Below are 14,965 nucleotides of genomic sequence, written 5' to 3' on the forward strand. Positions count from 1 at the left end.
CAGCCTGTGACCCTTAGGCTCCTTGAATCGCCACTGCCCGCCATATGTATCACATATCTGAACAATCTTCCCATTTCTGGTCAAGAACTTTACTGAGCCGACGGCTTCCATTAGGCCTCAAGCGCCAACTATCCCCTTGCCACACAGCCCGCAACACCGTCCACGCAACTCATGCCCGTCCCGCTTTTATAGTTGGAGTCGGAGATGCACCCCTATTAGGTTGTCTTTGCCCACACTGTCACAGATCGACCTCTCCGTTAATAGAGTAAAGACGACCCTGACGTTAGACTTGGAGACGTCTTTATCAGTCCTGAAAGTCAGAATCCGAAGCTGTTATCTAGCAAGGATCAAATCCCTAGATCAAATACACGCAGCATGTAGTATCAGGAAGGCTCCGTTTCAGCGAAGATAAATTTGAGGATGTTTCTCACTGCTGTCAGTGACTCTGCCTGGGTGTTAGATGATAATCTACTGACTATGCCCACAACGTAGAAGATGTGTACTATGTACAGAGGCATTCGCGTATATCAAACTGCCAACTGGACAAACGCCACGTATAGGAAATCCGTGCCTCATCTCCTCCGACCTCTTATAGAGTGGTCTTAGGACCACATGTCTTTCAGACAAAGTGACTTCATGCTTGATACACTAGTAGACCTTCTTAGAGTTCCCGCTCAAGTAGTTGAGCAACATCTTGTCAATGTACGACCTAAGACAATGCTAGCACTTTGTTCTTATGATCCCGAAAGATACATGCTTAAGTTACACTACAGACCATTTTGGTTATCACTTAAGACATGATCCATTTGTATGTCACCACATACATGCTTAAGTTACATACAGATAACTAGGGATTTTAGGTTTATTGGTTTGTGGTAAAGCAAATAAAACAAACAACTGGGCAAAATCAAGAAGTGAAGTAAAATATCATATATTATACATCACAAGTGTTCATACAAACTGTTTACAAACTACAGGACACGAGACTTTAAGGCATCAACCCCAACACTACCATCAACAACTTTTATTGATGAAGTAGGCTCTTCAACAACTCTTGTTGAAGTTTCAGTAGTTTCATTGGAAATACTTCGTGGACTGTGCTCCCTTATATGATTATGAATACTATGTCAGTTGAGTTATGCTCTTGTTGACCACCAACATTTATTTTACCAACTCAACTCCACCAACATTTAAAGATGGTGGGCCAAACATTGAGTTGGTATATTTTAACAACTCAACTCAAATCATGTTGGTGAGCCAAACACTCCATACGCATATTTGTTTCCCTTTAAAAATTTCATATAAAATTTTCAAAATAAGTAGTTCATGTGTTAAATTAATATATAGTTTTATTAAAAATAAAAGTAATGCAACATAGGGGTGTTCAAAAATCTCAATGACTTGAAAAATCCGATCAGCCCAATCCAACCCGTATGGTTTGGGTTGGGTTATCAATTTATTTGTATTGGATTCAAATAAATGAAATTTTTATGGGTTGGGTTGGTTCATAGGTTCACCTAAAATAATCCAAACTAATCCGAACTTATTATTACTTTTAAAATATATATTTATTTTTACTTATGATAAAATTATATATACATATTTTTATTTTAGTTTTATTTAATTTCATGTTGTTTTTGGATAAATTTTTCTCCAAGAACTCTTGGCAACAACTTTTTAGTACTTTGGAAAAAAAAATCATAATATAAATTGAAACTAAGTTATTAATTTTAATTTAATATATGAAAATATTTAAATAAAATTTTGGAGCCTTTTTAAATATTAAAAAATATTTTAAAATATCTATATTTTATAGCAAAAAGTTCCAAGAATATAAAGTACTTTGAAACTTTTGCTATAAAGTGTAAATATTTTATGGATTTTTATATTTATAAGAATTTCTCTAAAATTTTTACGTATTAACATTTTACTTTTTTTAAAAACAAAGTTTAAAATAAATGACTCGAGCAATCCAACCCAAATATTCCATGGTTGGGTTAGGTTAGATTCATCTTTTAATAAGGATTATTTGAGTGGAAAAAACTTACAACTCGAACAATTGAATTGAGTGTAAAAAGTTATCCAACCCACGAACATCAACATTGTCATATTGACAACTTTAAATTAATAGAAAATATTTTGGAAAAAATACACTTCTAGTGGGGAAATTAATTGATGTTGATTGTTGGAAAATGAATTATTGTACAAACTTTTTTTTTTTGACAAAATTTTTATACTAACTTAATTTAACAAATCTTAATTGATTAACTAATATTCCAATTAGGCCGTTGCCGGCGGCTAATTCCCCTCCTCCTCCACCCATTTCATCAAAGCCACGACCTTTTTCATTGCTTTGCCTCGCCAATTTCCTCCTCTTTTCCTTTAACTAAGTCCTTTTTATCTTCTCATCCCCTCCATCTATCCTTCCTCTTTAATAATCGAAAATTAGAAGAAAAACCCATATTTTCAAAAGCATCCCCAAATTAAAAATACCCAATTCTCAAATTGTCCCTCAACAACACAATTAGAGGTCTGCTAGTGAACCTTTACGATCACTTTCATTTTATGCACCCGAAAGTGGTTTTAATCATCCACAATACAATTGGCATATCGTTTCCTCCTCGAACCAATTCTTAACTAAGACCTTTTGGGGACGAAGATTTTGAGCCCAGCAGTGTACATGTTGACACACCGACTAGCAGCCCTTTTCGTCGGCGACATCTGGACGCCGCTGCTGGTGGCGATGGCTACATTCGTGCCTTTTGTTGTTGGCTTTGACCATGTTGATTTTGGTGAAGACAACTTCGCCGGTGAGATGGAGGTGAAGAGGAGAAGAAAATGGTGGAAACGGTGATGAAGAGTGGAAAAAAAAAAAAAAAAAAAAAAAAAAAAAAAAAACACCAACCTGAGTAATTTTAATTATAAAATTGATTAAACTATGCGATCTTTTTAAATATATTAAAAAAAAAATAAAAATATTTACATTTTATAACAAAGAGTTTTTTGAAATTTTTGTATTTATAAGAATTTTTCTTTTAAATATTTAATCTTTTTAAAAAATCATTTTAGAAAAAGTTAAAATGTTTGGTAATCATTCAAAATATCTTGTTAGAACCACTTTTGTCAAAAGAATTTAAATAAAAATGAGTTTTTTTAAAAATATTTTTATTTCCAAACTAATCCAAATGGACCTTAAAAAATGTCATTTTTGTTAGCTTAGTGATTAAAATTTACCACTTGATTCTAGTCATTTAAATACTTCCATGTCATCATTTTTAATGGTTAGAACGATCAAAGATGTGAAGAACTATTTAGAATATTTTTTTTAAATCTCAATGACTACAAGTGTTACTTTAAAAACCCCAAATAAAGTACACAATTTTCATCATTTGAGAGGATTCAATTTCAATAATTATTGCAAGTTCGAAAATCTAATTTTAACAATTCGACTTTTACATTTAAAAATTTGATTATATAATTACAATTACCAACATCCTTACTTCAATAAGTTTTTACCATTTACCCATAATTAACTACTTGCATTGATTTTGGTGAGTCAATACCAATTAGTTTTAAATAATAAATTATATTCAAAATAAAAAGTAAGGAATGATGGAAAAAAACTCACCATTCTATAAGGACATGAAATACCCTTATCAAGAACCTCTGGCATCAATAACACTTACCAATTCTCATCTTCAATTCACTTCATATTAGTTTTAGATTACGCGACATTTTTTCCTCTCATTTTCCTCTTCCCCTCTCTCTACTCTCAAACTGTCTCTGGTTTTCATGTTGAAATCTAACCAGTAAGAAGAAAACGACCACGAGGGAGTTTCAGAGAGAAACTGTATCAGGAGACTTCACATCGACAAAACGTGCTTGTAGAGTGAATAACTTTTTTCCAAAGAAAAATGATCTTTTAAGCAATGTCAAGTCAGTCAGTTTTGTTAATCTATCCTCAAATAAAACTTCGGCAACCAAATAGACATTACAAAAATTTCAAAGCTAAGAGTGTGAGGTACTTTATTTTTTATTATTTTTTATATTGTGAGATAAGTTTAAATTTGAAATTACTTGACATTACCATTTAAACATCTCAACATATCACAACAAGAACACAAATGATCAAACTAAACATTAACGCAATAAATGAAACCTGTATATATTAGGCCATCTATATTTTTCCCCTCAACCCACAAAGTAAAAAACAAGGTAAAAATAATTCCAACCCATTTTTCTGATTAACATTAAATCATCATAATATAATAAACCATCTATAATAGCATCTCAAACAAAACTCAACAACAAAAGGTTATTCACTCTACAAGATTATTAATCAAAATGAAAACACAACTCATTGCGGAAACTTTGCACAATCATATGATAAATCAAATGGGAATAGGTTTGAAATCTTATAAGTAAAGATTATAAAGCACCCCACATGATTTATCGAGAGAAATGCCTTGGAAGAGAGCAAATTAGAAAACTGAACTAAAAGAGGTAATATGGCAGTTGTGAAATCTGACTAATAGCAAAAACGTTTACTTCAGAGAGCAACTTAAAACAAAAGTATCATCATCCATGTCCAAAATGATTTAAACGTTCATTCAAAATCAAAACTAAAAAGACAAGTACCACATTTAAGGACCAATCTGAGAATAACTAGCAACAAGAATATCCATGGCCTTACAATATTGAATAACAAAAAACCTCTAAATTCCCAAAAGCTGTTGAGATAGTCTCAATTACCTTAGTATCTCCTTGGGCCACCTGCACCCCTACCAAAGGCTTGGGGCGGAATCATAGTCTGTGGCTCAACCTCCACAAGTCCGGGAATTTCTGACATGCCAAAAGCAGCAAGCATATCAAGTGTCTCTTTGTCAACCTTAATTTCGTCTGTCTTAATGGCTGATTCATCTGGGACAAAGTCCATACGGCGTTCACGCTCTTCTTCTTGCAGCTTCAATGAGATGCCCCTGACTGGACCCTTCTGAATTCTCTTCATCAAGTGGGTTGAGAAACCAGCAATCTTGTTTCGCAGCCTTTTGGAGGGGATGATGGCAACCTCTTCCAAGATCTTCTTGTTAGTGTGGAAATCCAGTGTCATCTTCGAGTAGTACCTCTCAATCACTTGGCGTGAAGACTTCTTCACAGTCTTGGTTCTAACACGACCCATCTTCTACCAAACTTTACCTGACGAAAAAAATAACTATAAAAATAAGCAATCTAACATCAACATGGATCACACTACATTCACAATCAGAAGGAAAGCATATAGATCTTCGAAGTATATATAAAAAAACTGACTTTTCCATACAGTGTAATACGGAAAAACCAAACTTGAGAAACACACAAAAATTAATTAAAATGTATATTGCGGCCTACATTTTTCTAAAATGTACATTGAACACCAGATAGCTACAAGTTCATGAGTCATTCTTCATCACAAACAACTTACAACCTCGAAAACAGCCCAAAATCCTAAAGGGACGACAGAGACTACTCTTTCTCGTCAGATTTTCGATAACTAGATGAAGGAAAGGGGAAGAATCAATCTATTATCAATCCAATTCTCCGAAACATGAGATGGGAATCAAACAAACTTGGTAACTGAAAAACTCAACATAAAAACGAACAGAAAATTACATAAAACAGCCGATCGAAAAGAGAATTAAGAACCCTAGTTAGAAAGAACTGACCTGGAAGTGACGAACGAAAGGGTTCGGAAGAGTACCAGAGAGAGCAAAGTTGTGCTGCCGCTGCGACTTGAAAGAAACCCTAATGCGAGAGAGGGAGATATAAGAGAAGTGCTAATTTAGGGTTTCTTTGTCACCCGAGGAATGATTCTGTGTGGTTATTTGTATGAAGTGTTTATTCTATTATCCAGTCATATTCTGCCACGTCAATGTGCTCTGATCGCATCTGACGGTTCACGATTTGTTTGTTTTTTCTTCTTTCTTTATTTACGATTTACATTTATATAGAAATGAAAAAAGAAATATATATGTGTGTGGGATTAAAAAAATTCTGGTTCTTAACTTTCCTAAAAGCCATGATTTAGTCTACCAAGTTTGATTTAGGATAATTTAGGGTTGGTTTGAATTGACTTTTTAAGTCTTTATAAACAATTTTTTTGTACTTGTATGTTAGTTTGAACAAGCAAAACAGAATCACGAAAATCAGCTACAATCTCCTCATCTTATGGTCGTAAACTACTAGAATTTCTCTATTATCTTTACGAGCCTTTAAGATTGAGTTGTGGGACTCAAAACAAGTTGGATTTTAGGAAATTTGGGAGGAGATGTACATAAAATTTTTAGAAATTGAATAACCCTTCTTCAACTCAATTTTTCAACAAATCAGTAAGTTTGCATGCCCCTTTCCAGTTGGATCATTGGATGTTTTATGCAAGAGGTTCATGCAATCAGATTGCATCAACAACACACGGCTCCTACTTGAATTTGATGTGAAATTTGAAGGTGGAAGATGATAAGGTGCTAACATCTTAGAGTGGAAAAATCCCACATTTGAGTAAAATGAAAAATCTGAATTTTCATTTTAATTTTGATTTTTTTTTTCAAAATTAAAAAAAAAAACATTTTCAATTTTAATTATATAATTAGACTGAAAAGGTTAATTTTACCAAAAAATAATTCAATTAATTATTTTTCTAATAAAATTAATAATTAATTAAACAATTTAATTCATTCTATTAATTTAATATTAAATATTAAATTAATTTAACACCAATTCCATCACTATGAATCCCTATTTATGAAATTAATATTTAAATCATATTTAAATATTAATCAACTCTCCAACTTCGTTTAATTCTATAATTAAACATGTATATTACATATAATTACTAACGCTTCAAATTAACTTATTACGCTATTCTAAGGCTAATTTCGTTGAGCTAGTAGGGGACCTAATAAACCTACAGATCATGGGCTCCAGCGATTGAAGATTAATTGGCTAAACTCTTTAAACCGAATTAACCCTTATTCGTTAACTACCGGGTCACTCCATTAAAGACCAGTAGTTGCACTTCTCTCATTGTAGATATATTGTGTCCATTCGATATAACCATGATTAGTAAGTTAACCCTTCACATGTTATTCGTAATAACGGTTAGGTCAAAAGTTGTTTTACCCTCGAGATTACCTCTTGTTTCTTAAGTTTCATTGATTCTTTAATGAACAATTGGTTTGAGATCCAATCATCAAACTGAGTCTCTCTCAGGCCAATGAGAGGGTGGGACCCCTTGTTTAAGACCTGGAGTCAGCACTTAAGGAAACAACCTTTCTACGATCACTGAAAGCGAGTAGGAATGAGTTCCATCTTGCACCCTATGTCCCAACTATCTAGTCGGTCTTACCCCTGAAATGGGAGGCTTATTGGCACTATTGAGCCAATCCTCACCCCATGCAAATCTAAGGATAATGTCGTATAAACAAGAGTTCATAGTTAGCTCAAGATTAAGGTTAAGTTACCTAGGTCATTGCTTTGAAATAGTCAGTCTTAAACAATAAACAACGTTATAAAATAAGAATGACTTATTTCTTGGTTCGATCTTATGCAAACTCATTGCACAGGATGACCCTACTCCTCATATCACCACATGAATGAATCAGGATCACTTCGTTTGTAGCACTTTACAACGATTGTAACAATTACTAAGTGGGCCACATCCAATAGTGTTACCAAAATAAGGTACCCAACCTTATTTGTATACTATAGATCATTTTGGCTATTTGCTCGAACTTGATCCATCCTTATGTCTCTACATAAGTTCAAGTACTCATATAATAGTCATAGATCTTTTAGTTTATTGGATTTATTTCTAAAATGAAATAAGTAATTCGTATGTTCAATAACAACTTTATTGAATCAAACTTCAATAACAACTTTATTGATTGACATAATAAGTTTATCGTTTACAAATCACGAGTTTTAAGACATAAAGCCCAACATTGTAAACAAATATTTAAATATTTAGAAAGTCAATCCAAACACACCATTAATTTGTATGCTTACAAATTTGTATTAATTTAGTCACTGCACTTTTAAATTTGTAAAAAACTTGTTCCTATTGTAAAAAATATCAACAAACTTAATTGTCAATTTTGATTATATAATGCCTTATTCTATATAATTTATAAACTTATTAATATTAATAGTGTTTGTTGAATGAGAAATTTTGTACCAATCACGAGTCGCCATGTCATTTCTCGAATTAATGACAAAATTATGAAATATCCATTTTGGGGCTAATTAAATGTTAACACGTGTTACAAATTAAAATTGAAGACAAAAGTTGACGAAGCCCGATAACACCTTGTGTTTCATCTTGGTCGTTTGATCGAATTAATTACCTTGGTCTAATAAAATATTAATAATTGGGCTCATATTCAATTATGTTGGGTCCAAGGGTCAAGCTCATGGATCAACAAGTTAAAAACTCTTTAAGAAGAGATAGAAAGCTGACTGAAACTTTGAACCTCTAAAAACTTTTCCAGATCTAAAAACTTAACTCTCAATATCTAAAGACAAAAAATCTTTGTATAAATCTTAACGAGGTGTATCAATTCTGTCAAATTGCAGCTTAAACTTTAAACTATAACCTGTTGCATTTTTATTTTAAATTTAAATAGTTGTCACAAATATCATCTTTGAATATAACTTATTTCGAAGAAACGGTAGTTTTTTTTTTTTTTTCGGGGAACACAACCAACATAAAGGCTGACTATATAATTATGTCAAGGGATACAAGTGACTCAAACCACTTAAGAATGGTTTGTTTTTTGAAAATATAGATAACCGAAATATTTGGGTATTTGAAATTATAAATGCTTGCAATTACATATGTCTAACATTTTTAGATAATTGTGGAGGGTGAAAATTAACCTAGTTAATTTAATTAAAGACAAGTTTTAGGCAAAGGTAGGTAAACCGAAAAAATACTTTAATCAGCTTGACCCATTTGAGCTAAAAGTGTAAGTCGAGCTAAGAGAACGAGTCGAGCAGAAGAATGAGTTGAAGTTAATTTAATTAAAGACAAGTTTTAGGCAAAGGTAGGTAAACCGAAAAAATACTTTAATCAGCTTGACCCATTTGAGCTAAAAGTGTAAGTCGAGCTAAGAGAACGAGTCGAGCAGAAGAATGAGTTGAGAAAAGGATGTCAAGCTTACTCAATTAGTGATATATACGTGTGCGCACGTGCATGTGTGCTTGTGTGTGTTATATACGTATGTATATACATACATACAGATAGATAAATATAAATAAAAAATAAAAAAAGTAATGGGGGGGGGGGAAAGGGGGCAACATGGCAGCCCGACTGCCACCTTTTTCACAAGGTAGTCGGGCTGCCAATCATAGCTGACCTCGCCCAACTGCTCGTATAAAAAAAAAGAAGTAAGAGGGGTCGGCTACTTGCCGACCCCACCTTTCAAAATTACAATATTGCACGGCCTTTCTGGCCATGCCTAGAATATTGGATATATATTAGCATTTATTAGTAGAATTTTGCATGGAATGACCATGCAAAAGCAGGTTAAGTGTTGTAAAAAAAATCCTTAGTATGGCCTAGACGTGCATGAGCCATGCTTTACATTAAAAAGAACATATCAAAATAATTACCCTTTTCCGTTTTGCATAACTCAATTATTTGCTAAAACAATTAATTAAAGAGATATAATTACATTGCATTTGATGATTGGAGAATCAAGGAAGCACATTAAAGGCTAAAATGTGAAACAGTCTCAGATAATGATGATTAATATAGAAAACGGGCTAATTAAAGATTGGTGACAGCTTGGAAGCCAAAAGACAAGCTAAGTTCAGTTATTAATTGGATGAGCTATATAACTAATTTGGTTCAACACCACACCAGTGTTAGCTTTATTCACACTTTTGTAGGATATCAAATTACTCTCCTTAAACACAAATACTGGTGCAATTTTTTACATCAACAATAGTCATGTTTGTTTTGTAGAAATATTTTGTATGGATACCCAAGAATACCTAGATAGCTTAAGTTCAACAAATGAGCACGACCTAGATGGTACCGGAGCACCTAGCCCGATCAGTTGGTTCAACGGTTAGGACTCTGCACTACATCATAGTTCAACTTCTAAAGGTGCCTCGAAGGTAGGTGCCAACCACCAGGAGTAAGAATATCAGTCCCTACCCATTAATTTAAGGGGAGATGGAAAGCTGACTGAAACTTTGAACCTTTAAAGACTTCTTAAGATGTAAGGCTGAACTCTCAATATCTAAAGACCACAAATCTTTTGATAAATTTTAACAAGGTGTATCAATTCTATCAAATTGCAACATAAACTTTAAACTATAACTTGTTACATTTTTATTTTAAAGTTAAATAGTTGTTGCAAATATCATATGTGAATATAATTTATTTTGAAGAGACGATAGTTTTTTTTTTTTCCAAGGAACACAACCAACATAAAGGCCGACTATATAATTATGTCAAGGGATACAAATGACTCAAACCACTCAAGAATCATTTGTATTTTGAGTATATAGATAACCGAAATATTTGGGTGTTTGAAATTATAAACGCCCGCAATTACATATGTCTAACATTCTTAGATAGTTGTGGAGGGTGAAATTGAACCTAGTTAATTTAATTAAAGACAAGATTTGGGCAAAGGTAGGTAAACCGAAAAAATACTTCAATTAGTTTGACCCATTTGAGCTAAAAGTGTAAGTCGAGCTAGGAGACTGAGCTAAGAGAGCGAGTCAAGCAGAAGAATAAGCTGAGAAAAGCAAGTCAAACTCAGTCAATAGCTCGAGCTAGGAAGTCAAGCTAATAGGCCTTTAGGTGGTTTTTAACCATTTGGGAATAATATTGTGAAATATGCATTTTAGCGGGAAAAATAGTAATATATATATATATATATATATATATTATATATATTAATATATTATATATATATATATATATATATATATTAAGCATTTATTAGTAGAGTTTTGCATGGATTGACCATGCAAAGGCCATGTTAAGTGTTGTAAAAAAAAATCCTTAGTATGGCCTAGACATACATGAATCATGCTTTACATTAAAAAAGAACATATTAAAATAATTACCCTTTTCCATTTTATATAACTCAATTATTTGCTAAAGTAATCAATTAAAGAGATCTAATAACATTGCATTCGATGATTGGAGAATCAAGCATCATAATTCTATCCAATCCCAGATAATGATAATTCATATGGAAAATGGACTAATTAAAGATTGGTGACAACTTGGAAGTCGAAGGACAAACTAAGTTCAATTATTAATTGGACGAGCTATATAACTCTAGAGACGCGGTCAAAAAAGGGTATGTCTTTCAACTCATACTAATTTTCTACCAGTTGAATTAGATTCAAGATTCTAACCTGAGCATTAGAGTGAATTTGGCTCAACACCACACCAGTGTTAGCTTTACTCACATTTTTGCAGGATATCAAATTACTCTCCTTAAACAAAAATACAAATGTACCATTGGTGCATTTTTTGGCAACAACAATAGTATGTTTGTTTGTAGGAATATTTTGTATGGATATCTAAGAATACCTGGATAGTTTGAGTTCAACAGACGAGCAAGACCTAGCTGGTCCTGGAACACCTAACCCGATCAATTGGTTCAACAGTTGGGACTCTATGCTAAATCATAGTTCAACTTTCAATGGTGCCTCAAAGGTAGGTGCCAACTATCAGGAGTAAGAATATCGGGTTTTGGATGGCTCCCCACCACCTATTTACGAGGAAATTTCTAGTATTACGATAGTACGAAAAATTTTTCATACTACCTTAACTTATTGTTTATAGTTTGCCTCATAAGGAGCTTTTAAGAATCATGTGGGATCCATGCAATAAATATTTAATAAATTCATGAATTATTTAATGATGTATTAAATAATCATTAGATGTAGTATGTACTACGGTAGCACTAAAAATTTTCCTCTATTTTCTAATTGACTCCATACATGAAATCCATGCAACAAAAGTCATCAATAGTGTCAGAATTAATAAGTATCATCTTAAAACACCATATTTTTTTCTAATGAAAATTGTAAGATTTTGGCCCTACAAAAAATTTCTAAAGTAAACTTAATTCAACGGTTTTAACTCAAAAAATTGCAAGATTTTAACCCAAAAAAATTGGATTTTTTTTTCTAGGGTTTAGAGTTTAAAAATGCTGTTAACTTTTGATCGTGAACTCAACAAATATCATTTGTATTCTTAACGAGTCATTCTGTCGATTTGTATGAATCAAGTACATGGTGGTTATCATTATTGAGATTGGCCATCGTGTTAGTGCATTATATATATTTTTTTAAGCATTAATGTAATTTTTTCTCTCACTCTCTAGCACATATTGTTATTATTTTTATTGGTCCCTTGGTTCCTTCCTTTGAGAATGGTCATTTTGTCTATTCGGAGTCTAATTACTTTAGTTGGTATTCTCGGTTTTGAATGAGGACCTTGTTAGTAACTAGCTTTTAAAAAAAAAAAATTATTTATTTTATTTTATTTTATTTTTAATTTTAAGTTTAATGAATTTCCTTTTCAAAAAAAACAAAAAAACAAAAAACATTGAATATAAGGTCAAAGTTGAAATACTTGCAAAAAATCTAACATTTTTTCCTTAAAAACAACACTTATAAATTTCATTTAAATAAACAAATTATAAAGTTATTTAAAAAAATATAAAGTTGTTACTCATTAGTTTAATAGCATTTTTAGGACCTGCTTGGTAGAGAATCTGAATTTTGTTTTATGTTTACAAATTCACATAAATATCTGTTTGGAAGACAATCTGAATTCTGTTTTCTAATACTATTTTCAGATTCTATGATCCAAACAATGCAAATTTTGAAAAAACATTTTTATGTTTTTCATTATATCTAACTTTTGATTTTAAATTTTAAAATGCATAACTATATTAAATAAAGATAAAAATATTTAGAAATACAATATGTTAGGTTAGAAACTCAATTCTTTTTTTTTTAATATAATATGTATTATGTAATATATTATAAATTATATAATATTGTAAAATATAATTTCACTATTTTTTTTAACATAAATCATATTCATAAATTAATTAATAACAATTTATTATCAACTAAATCAATGAGTAACTATAGCTAGTTTTATGATTTATAAATATATAGTATCAGACATATTTTAAACAATTGTTTAAATTAGAATCCAATTTTTAAATCTGCTACCAAACACATATCTAAAAACACGAAATACAATCCTGTTTTCATTGCACTCCTTGTTTTCAGATTTCTGTTTTCAAATTCTCTATCAAACAAACTCTTAATTTGTCTATTTTCTCTTAAAGTATGTTGTGCCAAGTCAAGTAAGATGCATTCATATTACAAGCATCTTATGAATTTAGATGGCTTGTCAATCTTATAGAAGTTCATATTTGAAAGTTAAAAAATCTATTAGAAACTTTTTAAAATTCCAGATGATAGTTATAAGGCTAAAAGTTCAAATACTAAACTTGTAATTTAACCAAAAATATCATGGCTTAAATCCGTTCACTATGGGCATTTGTTAGTTAACGAATCCCTTAACATTATTCTACGACATAAACCAATTTAAACTAATTTGATATGGTTATCTAATTTTAACTTTACTTCTATGTGAAATATTAGGTCGAGTCTGACTGCTTGAAAGTGATCCATCTTCTTTTTGATATTTTCTCGGATATCTCTGAGTTTCCTTCTTCATTATGGAAGCTAAGTTGGCAGTATTGAAGTTGGGTGTCATCTTTCTTCCACACGAGCCATGTCACAATTTCTTGGCGCACTCTCTTGTGACCCAGACATTGTTTGAGTATGATTCTATCTCTTTTGCTTTCTCCTTACCTAGAGAGGTTTGATTTAATGGTGTCTAAGAATGTTGTTTTGTTATTTGTTGTTCGTTTGTTTGCTAAAGAAAATGAATGAACACTCATCTTTCTTTTCTTCATTCGTTTGTATTTTATCATAATTTCTTGAAAGTAATTGATTCGACTACTCAATATATAACTTTTATTTAGTGAATTACAAGACTGAACACATTGCTTACAATTTTGTACACCCAATAAAACAAATCTTGTTCAAAGAACGCATTTCTCTTGCAACGAAAAGACAAAAGTATATGAATCTTCTCAAATAAATTTTATTGATATATTCATAACCCTATTATTTCATTACACTCATCCTAGAATGGCTAAGATAACCAAACGAACTCAATTTAAATATAATCAATATGAATATTACTTTGTACACAAAATACCAATAGCCTTCCTTGAGATAAAATACCTGTAACCTTCTTGAGGTTAAAGGTTTAAATCTCTCCATATTTATGGTTGATTATTAAATCCACAACCATCATTTAGATTGGTCAAATTTATCACCGAACAAACTCAACGCGTAACAAAAGTATTCATCCTAATATGTATCTATTTGAGAGAACTGGTTCTAGTTAAGTTTCTATGTCAATATAGAAAAACAAAAACTCAAAAAATTCAAGCAATTAAAGGAATGGAATGATATCTCAGTAAATTGAAGATGGTTGGGGTTTGGCCTCTATGGTTTTAGATGTCCTTATTCATGTATGCTTCAGATTGATATTAGCTTAGCTGATCTATAACAGAGTGCCTAACACTGCGTTTGCAATTTCTCTCAAACTTGTAGAAAGAAAATTAGAAAGACAATAGCATGAAGTGAGCATACCTTTCCACCGTCTCCCATTTTGTACTCGAGCACCGAGATCTGAAGCCCCCTCACATGAAGATAAAGATTTTGAGCATGATTTGTCACACCCCCTCTTGAGCTGACCACTCTAATCTAAAAGGAATTGTGAGGACTACAGATATTAGGAACTTCTACTGTCTAGGATTTTTTTTTTTTAGATTATAAAACATAACTGTGCTACTTCAGT

At 31.8% G+C, this 14,965-nt stretch overlaps 1 protein-coding gene across 1 annotated transcript; it reads right to left on the reverse strand.

The window, feature by feature from the left end:
* Positions 1–4,525: 4,525 nt before the first annotated feature.
* Positions 4,526–5,855, reverse strand: LOC120075006 (40S ribosomal protein S17-4). The gene is made up of 2 exons (XM_039028141.1): positions 5,703–5,855; positions 4,526–5,196 (listed from the first exon to the last, which is right to left on the reverse strand). Exon 2 carries the CDS (start codon positions 5,177–5,179, stop codon positions 4,754–4,756), a length of 426 nt encoding a protein of 141 aa, XP_038884069.1. The 5' UTR covers positions 5,180–5,196; positions 5,703–5,855; the 3' UTR covers positions 4,526–4,753.
* Positions 5,856–14,965: the final 9,110 nt, after the last annotated feature.

This window comes from Benincasa hispida, chromosome 4 (genome assembly GCF_009727055.1).
Source record: "Benincasa hispida cultivar B227 chromosome 4, ASM972705v1, whole genome shotgun sequence".
In the NCBI taxonomy this organism is placed as follows: Eukaryota; Viridiplantae; Streptophyta; class Magnoliopsida; order Cucurbitales; family Cucurbitaceae; genus Benincasa; species Benincasa hispida.